This window comes from Phaseolus vulgaris, chromosome 8 (genome assembly GCF_000499845.2).
Source record: "Phaseolus vulgaris cultivar G19833 chromosome 8, P. vulgaris v2.0, whole genome shotgun sequence".
Lineage (NCBI taxonomy): Eukaryota > Viridiplantae > Streptophyta > Magnoliopsida > Fabales > Fabaceae > Phaseolus > Phaseolus vulgaris.
Genome location: NC_023752.2, coordinates 58,872,613 through 58,890,889, shown reverse-complemented (window position 1 = coordinate 58,890,889; position 18,277 = coordinate 58,872,613). Strand labels below are relative to the sequence as shown.

Below are 18,277 nucleotides of genomic sequence, written 5' to 3'. Positions count from 1 at the left end.
AACAAAATTAATGATAATAATAATATTAATAACAAAATTAATGATAATAATAATATTAATAACAAAATTAATGATAATAATAATATTAATAACAAAATTAATGATAATAATAACAATATTATTAACATTATATTAATAACAACATTAATTAGATTAATAACAAAATTAATTAGATTAATAAAAACATTAATTATATTAATATTGTAATTAATATTATTAATATTAATTAAGATACAAATCCATAAATAAATGATCTATTAAAGTATTTCTAAATACACTAGATAGACTTATCTACACATCTGTATCGATAAAGAATATTAATAAGAACATTAATAATATTAGTAATATTAATAATAATATTAATGATGGTTATATATGTAAATTTAGTTTTAATTAGAATGTAATGATGAGATGTTATTCTTCTTCTTATAATTATTAGAAATTAAAATTATTATCAATGCTCGAAAAAAATTATTCAATTTATGCTTTTTTATTTTTCAAAATATTATTACATTTTATCCTTCTAATTCTAAACTTTTTGTACTGTTTATATATATATGAATGTTAATTTGATGGAATCTTTTTATCTCATTTCATATTTATTATTTATTTTGTAGTAGTGTTATAAATGTAGCATATTACACAAGCACTTCCAACATCTCTCATTTTATTTGATAGAAGAATCTTGAATGAGAAATGATCCATATATTGTTTTTTGTCTGGTGCTTAGTGAATTACTATGATAATTATGGTGTTCATGGCATTCACCACACACTCCAAGAAGATTTAGAGTTGGAAAGACAATTACAACTCATTAACAAAACACCCGTGAAGAGTATTCATGTATTTTATATTCTTATATTTTATTATTATATACTCTCTTTTTTTGTTGGATTTGATCTTAGTATGTTTTCTAATGTTTTTTTTTTCAAATATGATGTTTTTTTATATCTTTTAGACAAAATTTGGATATATTGTTGATTGTATTGATATTTACAAGCAATCAGCATTTGACCATCCTTTATTAAAGAATCATAAATTACAGGTACATTCTTTTGAACATTCTCAAATATAGTCAATTTTAGATATTTTTTTCCTTATTATTTTTGTTTTTGCTTTATTTAATTACAGAGAAAACCCAGTTTTCAAAACTCATTTGAAAAGGCAAGTGTAATGAATTCTTCTACTAAATCCATATTTGGACTTGAGAAAGACGAATGTCCAAGAGGAACTGTTCCTATTAGAAGAACAACAAAAAATAATCTCATTCAAAGCAAATTACTATCAAATAATCATATCCTACTTCAAGATCTTCCTGGTGTTCATGTAAGTTTTTTTTTGTATAATAAGATTGAAGATGTTGTCTTGTTTCTTTAAAATTCATCATATCTAATGTTTCAATTTGAATACTTATTTGAATTTATTATATTTTGCAGCGTGCAGAAGTATATCTTGTAGGTGATGGTCCTTATTACAAAGTTAGTGGAGCTAATAGCATTTATAATCCAAAAGTTAGTAGAAATGATCAAATGAGCATGTCTCATATATGGGTTCAGAATGGACCTAAAGATGCTACTAACAAAATCTCTATTGGATGGCATGTGAGTTTTAATTGAGTCATGTTATCATTTTAGTTATATATATATATATATATATATATATAAATATATATTAATATATATTTTAGTTGATACATACCCTTTTAATTTGTGTGAATTTGTATAGGTGGCTCCACAATATCATGGTGATGATACTGGAAGTTATGTTTTCTCATCATGGACAGTAAGAGATTTATTTACATGTTTTTTAATCTTTACCCAAAAACATGTTTCAATTTTTAAAAATTTAATATGGTATTACATTGGGACACAGTCAGATAATTTCAACAAAACGGGATGCTTCAATCTAATTTGTTCCGGGTTTGTCCAAACTCATCCAACAAAATATATTGGTGCACGATTGGATATAGTGTCTATATACGATGGATTAATGATGGAGACTGAAATTTCTATTACAAAGGTCATGTTCATTCCATTTAATTTTCTCTATGTAATGTTAGACATGATATATCATATTATTGAAAAAGGTTAATATGTATTGTAGGACCTTAAAGGAAATTGGTGGATAAATTACCTTGGCGAAAACATTGGATATTTTCCGTCAAAGTTATTCTCGAACATGAACTCTGCTGATCAAGTGGGTTGGGGTGGGAGAACATTTACTCCTCTTAACACTCTTAGTCCTCAAATGGGATCTGGATATTTACCAGATAACAATTTTGTTCGTGCATGTTATTTTAGAAATATTTCCTTTCAAAATGATTCAAGAACCGATTATGGACCTCCACAATATGCCACAGAAAAAAATCAAGACAAACCTAGTTGTTTTGGTGTTCATTACTATGGTAATCTAGGACATGAGCTTGGATATTCTCTCTTATTTGGAGGACCCGGTGGTGATTGTGGTAATTGATAATAAAAGTTCAATAAAACTCAAAAAATTGATCTATTATAATCAATATTAAATATTAACATTTAGTCAAAAAATAATTTAATAGTTTAAATGTAATAATTAAGTCTAAACTTCTAAATCTTTCTCATTGAAAAATGAATTATGAATTGTGAGAGATTGATTCCAATCAAAATGACATAGATCGATGGTTGCATTTATAATCCTTAACAAACTTTTAAAATTATTTCACAGATTTTACTTTGTAGTTAACGATTTGGAATATAATTTTTTTTAAATAAATTTAAATAAAAAATATAAATATTATATAATTGAAGAGAAAGTATCCACGTGTATAAATTGAAAGTATTATTATAGTTTATTCTCTTAAGATGTAACAACTTGTCACATTAATTAAGTGTAACAAAAATTCTCTAACCTTATGGATAGTAATGATTTTAAAAGTGTATAAATGTGAAAAATGAGATTTTTTATATTAGAATATATCTTTCTCATTTTTTTTTATATGTAGTGCTATCAAAAAATTGATTTGAGGGTAGGATATCATCATATTCTGGTGAGAGATGAAGATGTTCATAAGACTTCTTCAAGACATGATATAGCCATTGTAAATATATGATCAAGTCTTTGGAGTGACAAAATGCTCCACAGTATTCATGGACCACACGAACAATCTAAGGGCATGACTCATTATGGGTAATTATTGATGGAATGACGAATAGTGCTAATTTCCTTCTAATGAACACAAGAATTTATATGTCCAAGTTGGCTAAACTATATACATCAAGGAGATTATGAGATTGAAATGAGTATCTTTTAGTTTTTCCTTTTACTAGGATCCCATATTTACATGTAGATTTTGACTGACGTTACAGGTTTTGCATATAATCCCATAGATGGACAGTAAGAAAGAACAACCTAGTCACTGGGTGATTTGTTGAGATATTGTTTATTGGATCATCTAGGGAGCTGAGATGAAATTCTTCATTTTGGTGGAGTTTACTTATAACAACAACTATCATGTTATGAATGGCATGACATCATACATGGCAATATATGGGAGGAAATGCATAAGACATTTGTGTTAGTACTAAGATGGTGAAGTATTAGTAGGGTTGAAGTTATTACAACAAATTAAATATTTAGATATTTAGGATAAAATGACGTTTGATATGAGTAAACTATTCTCGCCGGCTCGAGATCGGTCAAAATCTGGATGTGCTCCTTGTGATCTCCATCCAAGTTCTACTAAGTTAACCTTTAGGGAACAAAAAGGGGTTCCACCTACGATTGCACTCCATTAAGTCAATAAGAGCAAAATATTGTACATATAGTGAATATATTGCAGATATGCAAGTTGAGAGTACTCCTTGTTAGTGGTCATCTATTTATACACACTTTCCCAGGTTTTAATGTGGCATTTGAGAGTATCCTAACACAAAATATGAATATTATGTGTATAAATCAGAGTATTTGGTAATATAATAAGAGCATTTAAGTAATATAATCATTGCAATAGTGCACGCGGTGTCAGAAGTAATAATTGTCACACACACATTGAAATAGACTGTCATATTATGCGAGAAAAATTACAAGTCGGAACAATCAGTCATTCTAATCACCACATAATTAGCTTGTAATTTGGAGATTTTTTCTATACATGATGTAAACACATGAGAATAAAAAAAATATACTTTTTTTTTTTACCATATTCTTAAATACCATTTTTTTATAATGAAAAGAAGATGAAGAGTGAATGATATTGTGTGTGAGAGTGAAATGGTGAGAGTGGACGTGTGAGATAGAGGGAGCACGGGAATTGCTGTGCAAGAGGGTGAGTCAGAAAAAAGTGTGGTTTGAGGGGACGGAGAGAGAGAGTGACGCAGGGGTGCAAAAAGTGAGAGAGAGTGGTACGAAGAGTAAAGGAGTCAAGATGGGCAAGAAGGTGCGTGAAGTAAGAGTGAGGTAAACGGGACAAGGAGAAAGTGGGCTAACGTGGTGCGCTGGGTAAGAGAGTGCTGTGAGGACAATTGCTTCCTACACCACCGAAATACAGAGGAAAAGACAAAAATACCCTTAAAAATGGGGTACATATAAAATTACATTTCGAACCTTCTTTTCCAGAACACAATAATATCTTTGGATAAATTTTTTCATAATGTAATATTTTTAATTCTGGATTTTTTATTCGGAATGAGATTTTGATTTTTTGTCTACAGATTTTTATTTTCGGAACACAATAATCTCTTTTGGATTTACTTTTCTATAATACATTATTTCCAATTCCGGATTTTCATTTTCGAAATAAAGGGTATTTTCGAAATTTTAAAAGTTATGTTGGGTACTGGTTCAAAAGTGTTGGGTGCAGGAAGCAATTGCCGGCTGTGAGAAGGAGAGCAGCGAAGAAGATGGGCTGAGAGGCAAAAATGGTAATGAGAAAAAAAAAAGGTGTGAGAAAGGGGTGCGGGCGTCTAAAAAGTAATAGGGAATAATTATTTTTCATATTTTATTCTTTTCTTTTTTATTAACAATAAAAATTTAAATATCTGGACAAAATTTGAAATTTGGTGTTAACAACTGTCCCTCTTTAATTAGGTTTTATTAGGTAATATGAAAAATTGTCCTTTTTATATTACCATAAACTGTGTAGCTTCTTGGTTTACTAAGCTGCCTCTTTTAATATTTTATCCGTTTGTTTTTAACTAGGGAGCATGCTGCTTCATCTATGCTGTATTTTAGATATATGAAGGTGAAATTTGCATTAACTGTTTTCATACAATTTTTGCGTTGTACTGGGCTTCACAGCACCTTCCTTAAATTAATGGCCCCATGGTTTTGTCTTAAATGTGGGAGAGAAATTTGGAATTTCTCTACGTTGAGCCCATAGATTTGATTTGTAAAATTTGTATTTAATAAGTAGGAAGTTTCTTCCTGCACCCCTACGTTTTTCTTCCAGCATTCCACAATGATATGCAAATACTAAATTGTTTTTATTTTTTTTTTAAATCGTAAAATACCCCTAATTCCTAAAAACGCTAAAACACTAACTTTCTTTTTCATCTTCCCAGCGCAGCCGCAACTCCCATTATGTGTAGCTCTTAATGCTTTAGGTGATATTGACAACTTGAAGTAAAATTTATGGTTTTTGGATTTCTACTTCTACTTTTTCTTCAGATTTTTGTTTCCACACTTCATCTATAATATTTTAGATAATGCAATCCGATAGTTTTACAGAATAAAGAATCTGTATATGTCTTTTCACATTCCTAGTTATGGAATCCGTAGAAATCCCAAATTGATTCTTCCAATAAAATTTTGGATTTGTAGTTTCGGTAATATTTTGGATTGTTGTTTCCGGTAATATTTCAGATTTATGAATCCGTAGCACATTATTCAATTATGGATTGATGAATCTGTAGAACATTACTCAATCCCGATTTCCAATAACCACAAAAACTTCATAACCACCAATGATTATAAAAAAAAACTTAAGATGAATGAAGAAGATGAACTAAAAAACTTCTATAACCCAAGCAAAACTTTGGCAAGGCTACTCCTCCACCTTGCTCCGCACAATTACAAAGACCTTGCATCAGCACCTAAGATGAATGAAGAAGATGAACAATGACAAAGAAACTCCGATGCCCCTTTTCAAATAATAGGTCGAGGTCAGTTTTGGAGTTTTTTAAATTGTGGGGTGCAGGAAGGAGAAGCCTAATTAGAATTGGATGATGACTCAGAAAGAGAGAGTGGGGCCCAAATTTGCCCATTATGAATAATTGCTTTTAGGACCCATTAGTATATTCTTACACTCCCTACTCCATTATATTTGATGCCCAGCATTTTGCTATTTACCACACGAGTTTTCTTATTATATGTTCAGGACCCTTTACTTTTGAAGTCTGAACCCATTCAGCTGACCCAACACTAACAATTTTGCTATGTGTCACCCTTTTTTATTTTATCCACCCACCTTTTATAACCTTTTATAAGATTTAATTAGGCTTAAATTTATTATTTTAATAGGATTAGAAAACCTAAAAGTCTATATTAGTTTATATTTGAATCTGTCCTACTATTCATTATTAGGTTCTCTCAATTTTAATGTTGATATCTTCAACACAAGGGACATATTAAAGATGTCATGAACTAAAACTAAGAATAATTTATAAATTATTTTAATAAACTCACTATCTTTATAAATACTTTATTTTAAAATAAAAGATATAATGCACAGATTTTTAAATACTTTATTTTTAAAAATAATAACAATTATGCAATGATAATGAGTCAAAGAGAAGGAAGATAATTTTTATTGATATTGTACTCATAGGTACAAGGTACAGTCCTAAACATCATCTTCCCTAAACATCATCTTCCAAACATCATCTTCCCTAAACATCATCTTCCATTATGGAAGGAAAGGGGGAAGGGATCAGAAGGGGAGGAGGAAAGGGACGGAGGTGGGAAGGAAGCTTCCTCCACAACCCGTTCTTCCGCCATTTGCAATGGTGCCGGTGTTGGAGCGCGACTGCGTCCCGTCATACGCCAAACTTTGTACGCAGTGACAATGGCCAGCACAAGCAGAAACATCACAATTATCACCACCAGTATCCACCATGGGAGAAGTTGTTTGCTGTTGACATCTTTATGTTGGATTGAAACCGGTCTACGAAAAGGAGACAGCAAGGATGGTTGCAGTAACGAGGATGTGGGCATGGTATGAGAAAGAAGAAGAAGATGCGAGAAACAAAGAAACAGATGAATGAGCAGAAAGCATAGAGGACAGGAGTATATATTTAGGAAGCAGAGGTTGAAAGTTTTTTACTTTGAAGAACTCCGATTCTTCTATTCCACGCAAACTAATTGTAGAAAACTTGTATGCATATACATGAATCCCTCTAATGCAATTTTCTTTCCAAAAATTTGACATTAATTCAAACTTTTCTGCATATTGCGTGTAACAGAGTATCTATATTGAAAACAAAAAACAGAGTGACACACTACACTCACCGCTGCAACCTCCCAATCACCGTGCCAAAGCCAATCAAACCGCTCCAGCCGAAACACAGCTTTCTTCTCATACATCCTCTCAACCACAAGCGCCCATCCGCCGCCGCCGCCGCGCCGCTTGCAACTAACACCTCCACGCCAATAACCCCCAAAACAGTCACGCACGGCCACCGCCCAAACCGTCACCTACTTCCACTCACCGCCGCGCCTCTTTCAGCCGCGCCTCTAGCCACCGGTCACCATCACCGCCGACCACCATCACAGGGACCCCCGAGGTTTGGCTAAGGGTAAAAGTTAGTGTGGTCAACACCCAATTTCGTCTGGATAAATGAAGTTTGCGAAAGAGATTAAAAAGTAATAAGAAAACCCCACACTTACTATTCACACGCTCACTCTTACAAAGTGCCACTACTCAGCCCACCTTTACTGCTCTCTTTCTCACACCCCCACTCTTACTCAGTGCAGTTCCTCAACCCACCTTCACTGCTCTCCTACTCACACCTCCTCTCTTGGATCGTGTACCCACAGCTCCTCTTATTCTCTACTTTTCACACCCCAATGTTCTCTCTTTTGCACCCCTAACTTTAACCTTTTTCTCTTCCACCTTTCCTCTCTCCACACCAAAATCCAAAACTTTCAGCTTTTTCTTTCTTTCCTTTCCCTCAAAGGAGACCAAACTATATCCCCCACACACATAAGCGTCCAACAACTTGCCACTTACGTTTTTTTATATCTGCACCACCATGTTTCTTTTGAAGCTTCAGCTCATTCAGCTGGCCCAGCACTTTTGCTATATGACACATGCTTTAATTTTATACACTCATCAACTCTTATTTCCTAAAAAAATAAGAGTAAAAATACGTCATCTCTTATTTTCTTTTATGAACATAAATACGTAAGATCAAATTAATCCTTGTGGGATCCAAATAAAAAAAAACTCTGCATGCATTTTGTTTTTATTTTTGAAAAAAAAAAATTTAAAAATAAACTACTCTTATTTCACATATTTAATTAAAGAAATCTTTTGTAAGAATGTTAATATCTTCCTACTTGTAACGGCTTTCACTACTTGTAACGGCTTTCGAATTGTGAATCTAATTTGTAAATTATATTTTCAATTTTTTTATAATTTTCTATAATAAATTATTGCGCTTATTTCTTGTCGGTATTCATATTATTTATTTTATTTTTCGCTGTTCGCCGTTATGATTCGATTGTGACAATAAAATTTAGCTAATTTAATTTTTTTAAACACACTTAGTTACTAAAACAAAATTATGTTTTCAATAGAAAAGAATTACGGTGAGTTGCGACAAGACATTGTTATATTTTGTTTGTAAACTTGTTATTTTAAAATTAAAAATATAAGTGGATTATTTTAAATGAAATTAAATATCAAACGTACAAAGAATTGAGGTAAGAGCAAAATGACTCATCTAATCAGGTCTTATTCTGGAAAACTCTTTCCATAATACATTTTAAATTGTTTTGAAGTCTGAACCCATTCAGCTGACCCAACAGTAACACTTTTGCTATCTGTCACCCTCTTTTATTTTATCCACCACCTTTCATAAGATTTAATTAGGCTTAAATTTATTATTTTAATAGGATATTAGAAAACCTAAAACTCTATATTAGTTTATATTTGAATCTATCCTACTATTCATTATTCATTATTGGGTTCCCTCAATTTTAATGTTGATATCTTCAACATAAGGGACACTAAAAATAAGAATAAATTATAAACTATTTTAAATTTTAATAAACTCACTGTCTTAATAAATACTTTATTTTAAAAATAAAAAATATAAATCACGTATTTAAAAATCATAACATTTATGCAAATTAGGGGTGGCAATGCGGGCCAAGTTGACCGTCCCGTGCGAGGAGTACGAGTTCATTTCACTGACCGTCTCATATAAGAGGTAATTCGCGGGCCTGCAGGGCAACCTGCATAAGAAAAATATTTTTTTTCAAAAATTATAATTTTATTAATTATAAGAAAACTTATTTCTACTACTGAAAAATTAAAATTTTATTTGTGTTTCAATTCATTTAATTAAGTAAAAATATAAATTCAAGTATGAGGGTTGTTAGAAGGCTTGATTAAAAATAATTAAAGTTTTTCATTGCATCTATAATTCATTCAATTAAGATAAAAATATAAATTCAAGTATGAGAGGTGTTAGAAGGTTTGACTAAAAATAATTTAAGTTTTGTTTTGCATCTATTTTTTCCCAATATATGTATGTAAATGTATAAGAGTATCTTATCAAAATTTTGCTACAAAATATTTTAATGATGACTAATTTTTTAACTATCTTATTGAAACCTCATCTTTATATTATTTTTTCATTAATAAATTTTAAATGTAAAACTTTACTTAAAGTTAAATCTACTGTAACTCTTAATACTAACTCCTTTAGATGATTAAAATAAAACATTCATTTTTTTAGTATATTGATTTTTTTTAAATAAAATGAAATAAATGTCACACTAATTGGTGAATGGAGTATATTTTTATTACAAAAGAAATAAAATAAATATTTTTTTTATTTATGCGGACTAGCGGATCAACCCACCCCGCCCCGCTGTTGACCCGCACGGGTTGCGGGTTATGCGCGACAATTCAAAGCGGGTTAACGGGCTAGATTAGTGAGCCCGCCCCGCATTGTCATCCTTACTGCAAATATAATAAGTTCAGGAAGAAGAAGGGAGAAGAAGAGGAACAGATGAAGAGAAGAAAAGAAAACTTATATTGTATTGTAGAGGTGAGAGATATGTATAATAACCATAACAGTGAGACTTTGGAGGCAGAGGTAGAAAATGGTAAAGTATTTTCTACTTTGAAGAACTCTACTTCTTATAAATGATTCTTCTATTCCACGCAATGTCATTATAGGAAACTTGTCAACTTAAGATGCATGCATATATATTGGAGATCCTACATCGACTAGATATTAGAGCATTTTATATAAGTGAGTGCAAATTTCACCTTATAAGCCGATTTTATGAGGTTGGATTAAACTTAAAGTCCACTTCTTAATAATACATATATGGATTTCTTTCAAAATAATTTGGCATTAAGTCATACTTTTGTGGTAGATTGCGTGTTAACATAGAATCTACACGCCAATTATATTCCTCTTCAACTTAAAATTTAAGAGTACTAATTTATGGACAACCCACCCTTTTGTCTTACACCCCAGTTGCAAACCAATAAAGTGACAAAAAATCTGTCACTATTGTCACAGTTACGGATGACAATGCGGGGCGGGTCATGCGGGTCAACCGCAGTCCGCTAGCAAAAAGTGCGAGTCGGACTCACTAATTCAACCCGCTAACCCGCTTAAGCCCGTATCACATAAATCACAGCTCGTACGGGCCAACAGCGAAGCGGAACAGGTTGACCTGCTGACCTGAAAAAAAAAAAAAAAATTAAAACAAGTTGTATTTGGCAACATATAACATAAGTTACTTAATTTTTTTCCAATTCAAAACTTAATTAATTTGATTTGTTGTTGCATTCACTCCTCTGCCTCCACATACGACCAGCCTCCACGCACACCCCTCCGTGCACTCCGTCGCGTACAACCTTGGCTCGCACGCCCTCCACTTCTGTATAAAACATAATCAATCTACATTTATTACACAGGACGGATTTATGCGGGACAAACCAACCCGCATTGTAATTCCTATATATAATAGAAGGATTCGGAAGTCAATTGAAAGTTTGTGGGATAACATTTAAAAAAAAATAAAAAAATTAGTTATTCTTAACCATGTTAAAACGGAAACCGAAAACAAATCAAGAAGATGTTGTATTACAATAATATTATTCCTTTCACACCAATTAATTCTCTTATCGATCATTTCCACTGGTGGAAACCTCATCAACAAGTTTCATCCATTCAAAACATTTCTTTTTTTTTTAATATATAAATGACTGGACATTCAAGAGTATAGCAGTAGATCAGTGCGACTCCTGCTATTTTCAAAATTGAAGAAAATAAACAGTGGACTTAAAGGGTGGAAGATTGAAAAATCTATAAAGAAAAGAAAAGAAAAAATGAGAGTGTCGTGAAAAGAAAAATTCATAAGGAAACTAATTAGATATAGACTTTTGTAAATTTAAAATGTAACAAAAAAATCCTAAAGAAACTAAATATATGTAAACTTTGTAATAATTAACCATAATGCACCTCATATCTTAATATAAGATTCTTACATATCACATTCTATATAATAGAGATAAACTTAATCCATAATGATCTTCAAACACTTATTTTTTAATTTTTTTTTTGTCACACCCTTACTTGATTAACCGTAAAACAACCTAAAAAGAACCATATCATCTTAATGTTTCTAAATCTTATTTCTCCTATAACAATTTTTTTCTCCTAACTAACCCAACAACAATTACAGAAAATAAAAAAAGTTAAATACAATATCTATTTTTTTAATTAATTAATTTATTATTTAAATATTAACTAGTTTATTATTTATGATTTTAAACTTATTGAAGATAATACTTTTCTTAATATCAATTAAATAAAATAATATAACTGTTTTGAAAAAAAAATCAGTATACTTACGATTACATAAGAGTTTTTAAAAGGACTATCTATGTTTACAATTTTATATTTTAGTAAATAACTGAGTGTATGTTATTATTGATTACTACATTAACAAGACAAAAATTACATCGATTAGTGATAATAATAACATCTTATTATTAATTACTAATTAAAATTAATTTTACACGTGTAAACAATCCATCGCCTTAATGTTACTACGGGATCAAGACTAATCAACGTATAAACACATCTTAATGTTACACTGAAATCTTAAAAAAATAAAAATAAGTCTCTAATTATTTTAACGACCTTGGATTAGGACATAAATCCTAAACGGTTAATGGTTATTAGACTATGACTAAAGCTCATCTTGAATGCTCTAATAATAAAACACCAAAACATAGTGATATATTGGGATTTTTTACTATAACTATTAAGAAGTGGTCTAATTCAACAGCACATACCCTTATATATATTTGGATCTATATATTTGTGAGTGAACTTATAGAAGATGCACGATAGGTCCAACAAATTCTTACTATGATAGACTCAGAATGACTCTGATACCATATTAAAATGTAGATTTTAAGTATAACTTAACCTTATAAAATCTATGTGAGGTTTGCACCTATTTATATACTCTAAAATGTCTTAATCTCTAGTAAATGTGAGATTTCCAACACTAACAAAATAATCTCTCATTATCTACTCTAATACTTTCCCCCAAAAAAAATTCAATTTTCAAATATAAATATGGTCAAACTTCAATGTTAATAACATTAACACTAACATTAATAATATTAATAACAAATTTTATCAATATTAACAAAAATAAAATTAATAATAATACATTAATAATAATAAATTAATAATAATAATTAATAACATATTAATAATGATACAGATAAAAGTATTAATAATGTTATATTAATGACAAAATCAATAGATAATGACTAAATTAATTATCTACTGAATTCGTAAGTAAATCGTGGGTAAATTTATTTACATCCGTAAACAGTATTAATAATATTAATATTATTATTATTATTAATTTCTAATAATAAGAAGAAGAATAACATCATATCATTATATTCTAATTAAAATTAATTTTCCACATGTAACAATCAATCGCCTTAATGTGCAGATATTCTTTAGGTTAGAAAATGCGGCTTATATCTCAATTTTTTTGAAATCTTATTTCATTCCGTTTAAAAGGTTAGAAATCAATCTGTGTTCAAAGTATTTTAGTAGTAAATGAATATGAATTGTTTCCTTCTTCATCTTTATCTGTTTGTTTTCTTCCTTTTTTTTTTCTGGTATAGCTAAAAGATCTGGAAAAAAAATTATTCATTTTACGCGACACGAAAAATTAGTTTTAGCAACTAAATTATTAGTTTTGAAATAATAAAATTAATTATTAATTTAATTAAAAAATAATTTAATATTTAAAGTGTAAGCAGTTAAAGTTTTGTATAATTTATAAATTATTTTATAAATTTTTATTAATAATAAAAATTACTTTAAATATCTATAATGTTTTAATGTATAAAATAATATTTAATTTAGTCAACATAATCATTAATTATTTTTATTTTTATTTTTAAATTAATATCAATTTAATATTTTTTAATGTTATTCTTTTTTATTTTTTAAAATAGGATTTCTTTTCTTCTAATTCCATATTTCATGTACCCAATTCTTTAATAGGTATGACTATTAATTCTATTGCCGGTTTAAGCAATTTTATCCTTTTAATTACTTTTTACTACTTTTATCTCATTTCGTATTTATTATTTATCCTGTAGTACTGCTATAAAAATATAGCCAATTTCTTACATTTATTATTTATCTTGTAGTACTGCTATAAAAATATAGCCAATTTTTTATATTTATTATTTATCTTGTAGTTCTGCTATAAAAATATAATCAATTTCATACATTAATCATTTTATAAGACAGAAGAATTTTGAAAGAAAATGATTCATATATTGTTCTTTGTCTTGTGCTTGGTGAATAGCCATTATAGTTATGGAGTTCATGGCTTTCAACATACACACCGAGAAGATTTGGATTTGGAAAGACAATTACAACTCATTAACAAATCACCTATGAAGAGTGTTCATGTATTATATATTCTTCTATATTTCAGTATTTTTATGTTTTTTTTTATTTGATCTCAGTATATGCTTTAATCAATTGTTTTTTTGATTTATGATGTATTTTTTATTTTTTAGACAAAATTTGGATACATTGTTGATTGTATTGATATTTACAAGCAACCAGCATTTGATCATCCTTTATTACATAATCATAAATTACAGGTACATATTCTTTTGAACATTTACAAATATAGTCAATTTTAGATTATTTAATCATTATATTTGTTTTTGTATTATTTAATTATAGAGAAAACCTAGTTTTCAAAACTCATTTGAAAAGACAAGTGTGAAGAATTCTTCTGCTAAATCCATATTTGGACTTGAGAAAGACGGATGTCCAAGAGGAACTGTTCCTATTAGAAGAACAACAAAAGATAATCTCATTCAAAGCAAATTACTATCAAATGATCATATCCTGAATCAAGAAGTTCCTGGTCTTTATGTAAGTTTCTCATTTTATAATAAGATTGAAGATGTTGTTAAGTTGTTACTATAAAATTTACCATATCTAATGATTCAATTCAAATAATTATTTGAATATGTTAACTTTTGTAGCGTGGAGAAGTATATCCTTTATCTGAAGGTCCATATTACAAAGTTAGTGGAACTACTAGCATTTATAATCCTCAAGTTAGTAGAAATGATCAAATGAGCATGTCTCATATATGGGTTCAAAATCAACCAACAACAGATGGTGGTAACAAAATATCTGTCGGATGGCATGTGAGTTTTAATTAGGTTCTATTATTATTATTACTATTATTATTATATATATAAACACCTATGAAATGATTTTTAATTTTTATGTATAATTTTAATTAGTGTGAGTTTATATAGGTGGCTCCAGAACTTTATGGTGATACTGGAACTTATATTTACACATCATGGACAGTAAGAAGAGATTAATTTTCATGTTTTTCAATTTTTACCTAAAAACATATTTCATTTTTTTAAAATCTAATATGGTATTACATTGGGACACAGTCAGACAATTACAAGAAAACAGGATGCTACAATCTATACTGTTCAGGGTTTGTCCAGATTCATCCACAAAAATACATTGGTTCACGAGTTGAAAAAACATCGGTATATGGTGGAACAATGATTGAGCTTATAATTTCTATTACACAGGTCATTTTCATTCTATTTAACTTTTTTTTTTTTGTAATGTTAGACATGATATATTATATTATTGACAAAGGTGGTTAATATATAATTTAGGACCCAGACACGGAAAATTGGTGGATAAATTACCAGGGAGAAAATATTGGATATTTTCCGTCAAAATTATTCTCCAACATGAAGTCAGCTAATCAAGTGGGTTGGGGTGGGAGAGCAGTGACTCCTGTTAACACTCCAGCTCCTTCAATGGGATCTGGATATTTTCCAGATAGAAATTTTGCTCATGCATGTTATTTTAAGCATATTTCCATTCAAAATGCATCAAGATCTGATTATGGACCTGCATACGATGACGTTGACACATTCAATGACAATCCTAAATGTTTTGGTGTTATCTACTATGAAGATATAGGAGGAGGTAATGGATATTCTCTACAATTTGGAGGACCCGGTGGTAATTGTGGCAATTGATGTTAAAAGCTCAATAAAACTCAACACTTTTATCTATTACTGTCAAATATTCAAGATTTACATTCAACTCAAAACTTGGTTTAATAGTTTAAATGTAATCATTAGCTCTAAACTTCGAAAAAATTCTCATTGAAAATGAATTATGAATTGTGGAAGAATGATTTGAGTCCAAATTTAAGATAGATCAATGGTTACATCTCTAATCCTATAATAAAAAACCAATTAAAAGTAATTTATACATTTGACTTTGTAGATAAGAAGGAGAATATAATTTTTTTAAAGAAAATAATAAATTAAAATAAAAAAATGGATACAATGTTATTGAAGAGAAAATATCTATAGTGAATAAATACAAATAATTATTATAGTTTCATCACTTAAAAAATAATAGAAATATTTAGTATATTTTATAATGAATAGAGAATGGCTTTTATAAAAGCCTTACAACCACCGAAACTGAAATCTACGTAACAGATAACTAAGAAATAGGCACTACTATTAAAATATAAAATATTTGCAACAGATTTATTTAACTCCTAAAAACTAGCTTGACTTATTCTTCAGACTTTGCCAAATATCTAACATAATTCCTCCCTTTAAACTGATACGTTAATAGCATCAGTTTAACTTTCCATCCTTCGAACTCCAAGCAAATTCCTGAGCTTCACAAACTGATCCAACTTGATAGGCTTAGTCATGATATCTGCAATTTGATCATTTGTTCCAACAAAAACCAACTTCATGATTTCTTCATTACACAAGTCTCGCAAGTAGTGATACCTGACATCGATGTGTTTTGTCCTCCGATGCATGACTGGATTTTTAGATAACTTAATCGCCGAGCTATTGTCGCACATGATGTCTATACATTCACCATTTATAGCTCCTAGCTCCTGCAACATCCCTTTTAGCCAAACACAGTGACATGCAAAGGAACTTGCTGCAACATATTCAGCTTCGGTTGAGGAGAGAGTGACTATGTCTTGCTTTCGAGAACTCCAGCTAACTGCAGCCCCATTCAGCAAGAAAACATATCCAGAAGTGCTCTTCCTGTCATCTACATCTCGAGCATAGTCACTATCTGTGTATCCCAACAAATTCATTTTTGACAATCTCCCATAGAACACTCCAAAATCATGTGTTCCTTTTACGTACCTTAATACTCTTTTGGCAATCAACATATGTTCTTCCTTAGGGTCAGACATAAAACGTGAAATCAAACACACTACAAACATCAAATCAGGTCTTGTTACTGTAAGATACATTAGACAACCAACAAGTTGCTTGTAAATCGTTGCATCAGCTCTTTTAATCCCCTCCTTTGAAACAGTAGTTCCTGGAACAATTGGATTTTTGACAGAGTTACAATCCCCCATATTAAAACGCTCCAACACCTCCTTTGCATACTTCTTTTGACATATATGTATCCCAGCTTCACTTTGATGAACTTCCACTCCAAGGAAAAACTTCATTTTTCCCATGTCCGTCATTTCGAATTCCTTCTGCATTGAGGACTTGAGTTCTGCGCACAATATTTTGTTACTTCCAGTAAAAATCAAGTCATCGACATAGAGACTTACCACCAATAAATTGTTTTCTGTTTTCTTGAAGAAAAGGGTGTGATCATAGTCACTTTTCTTGAACCCTTCCTTCGTAAAGTAACTCTTAATTCTGCTGAACCATGCTCTTGGCGCCTGTTTTAAGCCATAGAGGGCCTTTTTTAAACGATAGACTTTGTCTTCCTCCCCTACTTTAAGATATCCTTCAGGCTGATCAACATAGACTTCCTCCTTCAATTCACCGTATAGAAAAGCACTTTTGACGTCTAGTTGATAAACACACCAACCTCGTTGGGCAGCTACTGCAAGAATACTCCTAATTGTATCCCATCTGGCCACTGGTGCAAAAACTTCTGTATAATCCACCCCTGTTGTTTGAGAGTAACCTTTTGCCACTAAACGTGCTTTGCATTTTTCGATATTTCCTTCTTCATTCAACTTTGTTTTGTATATCCATTTGACGTCGATTGTCTTTGCTCCTATTGGCAATTCTGTGAGCTCCCAAGTGTTGTTTCTTTCAATGGACTGAATCTCCAACTTCATTGCTTCATTCCACTTTTCTTCCTTTGCCGCTTCAGAGAAGTTTATCGGATCATCATTGCATATGAAAAAAGCAAAGTTTGCCCAATTATCATCTTCTTCTTCTCCGCTTACAAAATCTTGCATCCATCCAGGTGGCTTTCTTGCTCTTTTTGATTGTTTTTCATGTTCACGCATAGGATTTGTTGATGTAGTGATCTCTTCTGTTTCTTCTCTCGGAGCATGTATTGCTATAGAATTTTCAGGTCCTTCTTCCTCATATTCATCCTCAGTTTGTTCTTCTTCGAGAACTCCATTATCATCTTCCCATGTGAATATGTTTTGCTCTGGTGTACTCAATGTCCAGTCCCACTGCGCTTCTTCTTCG

General features: G+C 30.4%; 2 protein-coding genes and 1 long non-coding RNA gene across 3 annotated transcripts; 2 read left to right on the top strand and 1 right to left on the bottom strand.

The window, feature by feature from the left end:
* The first annotated feature begins 617 nt into the window (after nucleotides 1-617).
* On the top strand, nucleotides 618-2,594 carry LOC137826134 (protein neprosin-like). The gene is made up of 7 exons (XM_068631993.1): nucleotides 618-843; nucleotides 959-1,045; nucleotides 1,132-1,326; nucleotides 1,437-1,601; nucleotides 1,726-1,782; nucleotides 1,873-2,019; nucleotides 2,104-2,594. Exons 1-7 carry the CDS (start codon nucleotides 697-699, stop codon nucleotides 2,470-2,472), a joined length of 1,167 nt encoding a protein of 388 aa, XP_068488094.1. The 5' UTR covers nucleotides 618-696; the 3' UTR covers nucleotides 2,473-2,594.
* A 4,161-nt stretch (nucleotides 2,595-6,755) lies between these two features.
* On the bottom strand, nucleotides 6,756-7,804 carry LOC137826962 (uncharacterized). The gene is made up of 2 exons (XR_011083628.1): nucleotides 7,483-7,804; nucleotides 6,756-7,138 (listed from the first exon to the last, which is right to left on the bottom strand). It is a non-coding gene; the product is annotated as an uncharacterized lncRNA (long non-coding RNA).
* Nucleotides 7,805-9,339: 1,535 nt separating this feature from the next.
* On the top strand, nucleotides 9,340-15,811 carry LOC137825412 (protein neprosin-like). The gene is made up of 8 exons (XM_068631082.1): nucleotides 9,340-9,407; nucleotides 14,077-14,182; nucleotides 14,294-14,380; nucleotides 14,466-14,664; nucleotides 14,781-14,941; nucleotides 15,056-15,109; nucleotides 15,203-15,349; nucleotides 15,440-15,811. The coding sequence occupies exons 1-8, from the start codon at nucleotides 9,340-9,342 to the stop codon at nucleotides 15,809-15,811; spliced, it is 1,194 nt and encodes a 397-aa protein (XP_068487183.1).
* Nucleotides 15,812-18,277: the final 2,466 nt, after the last annotated feature.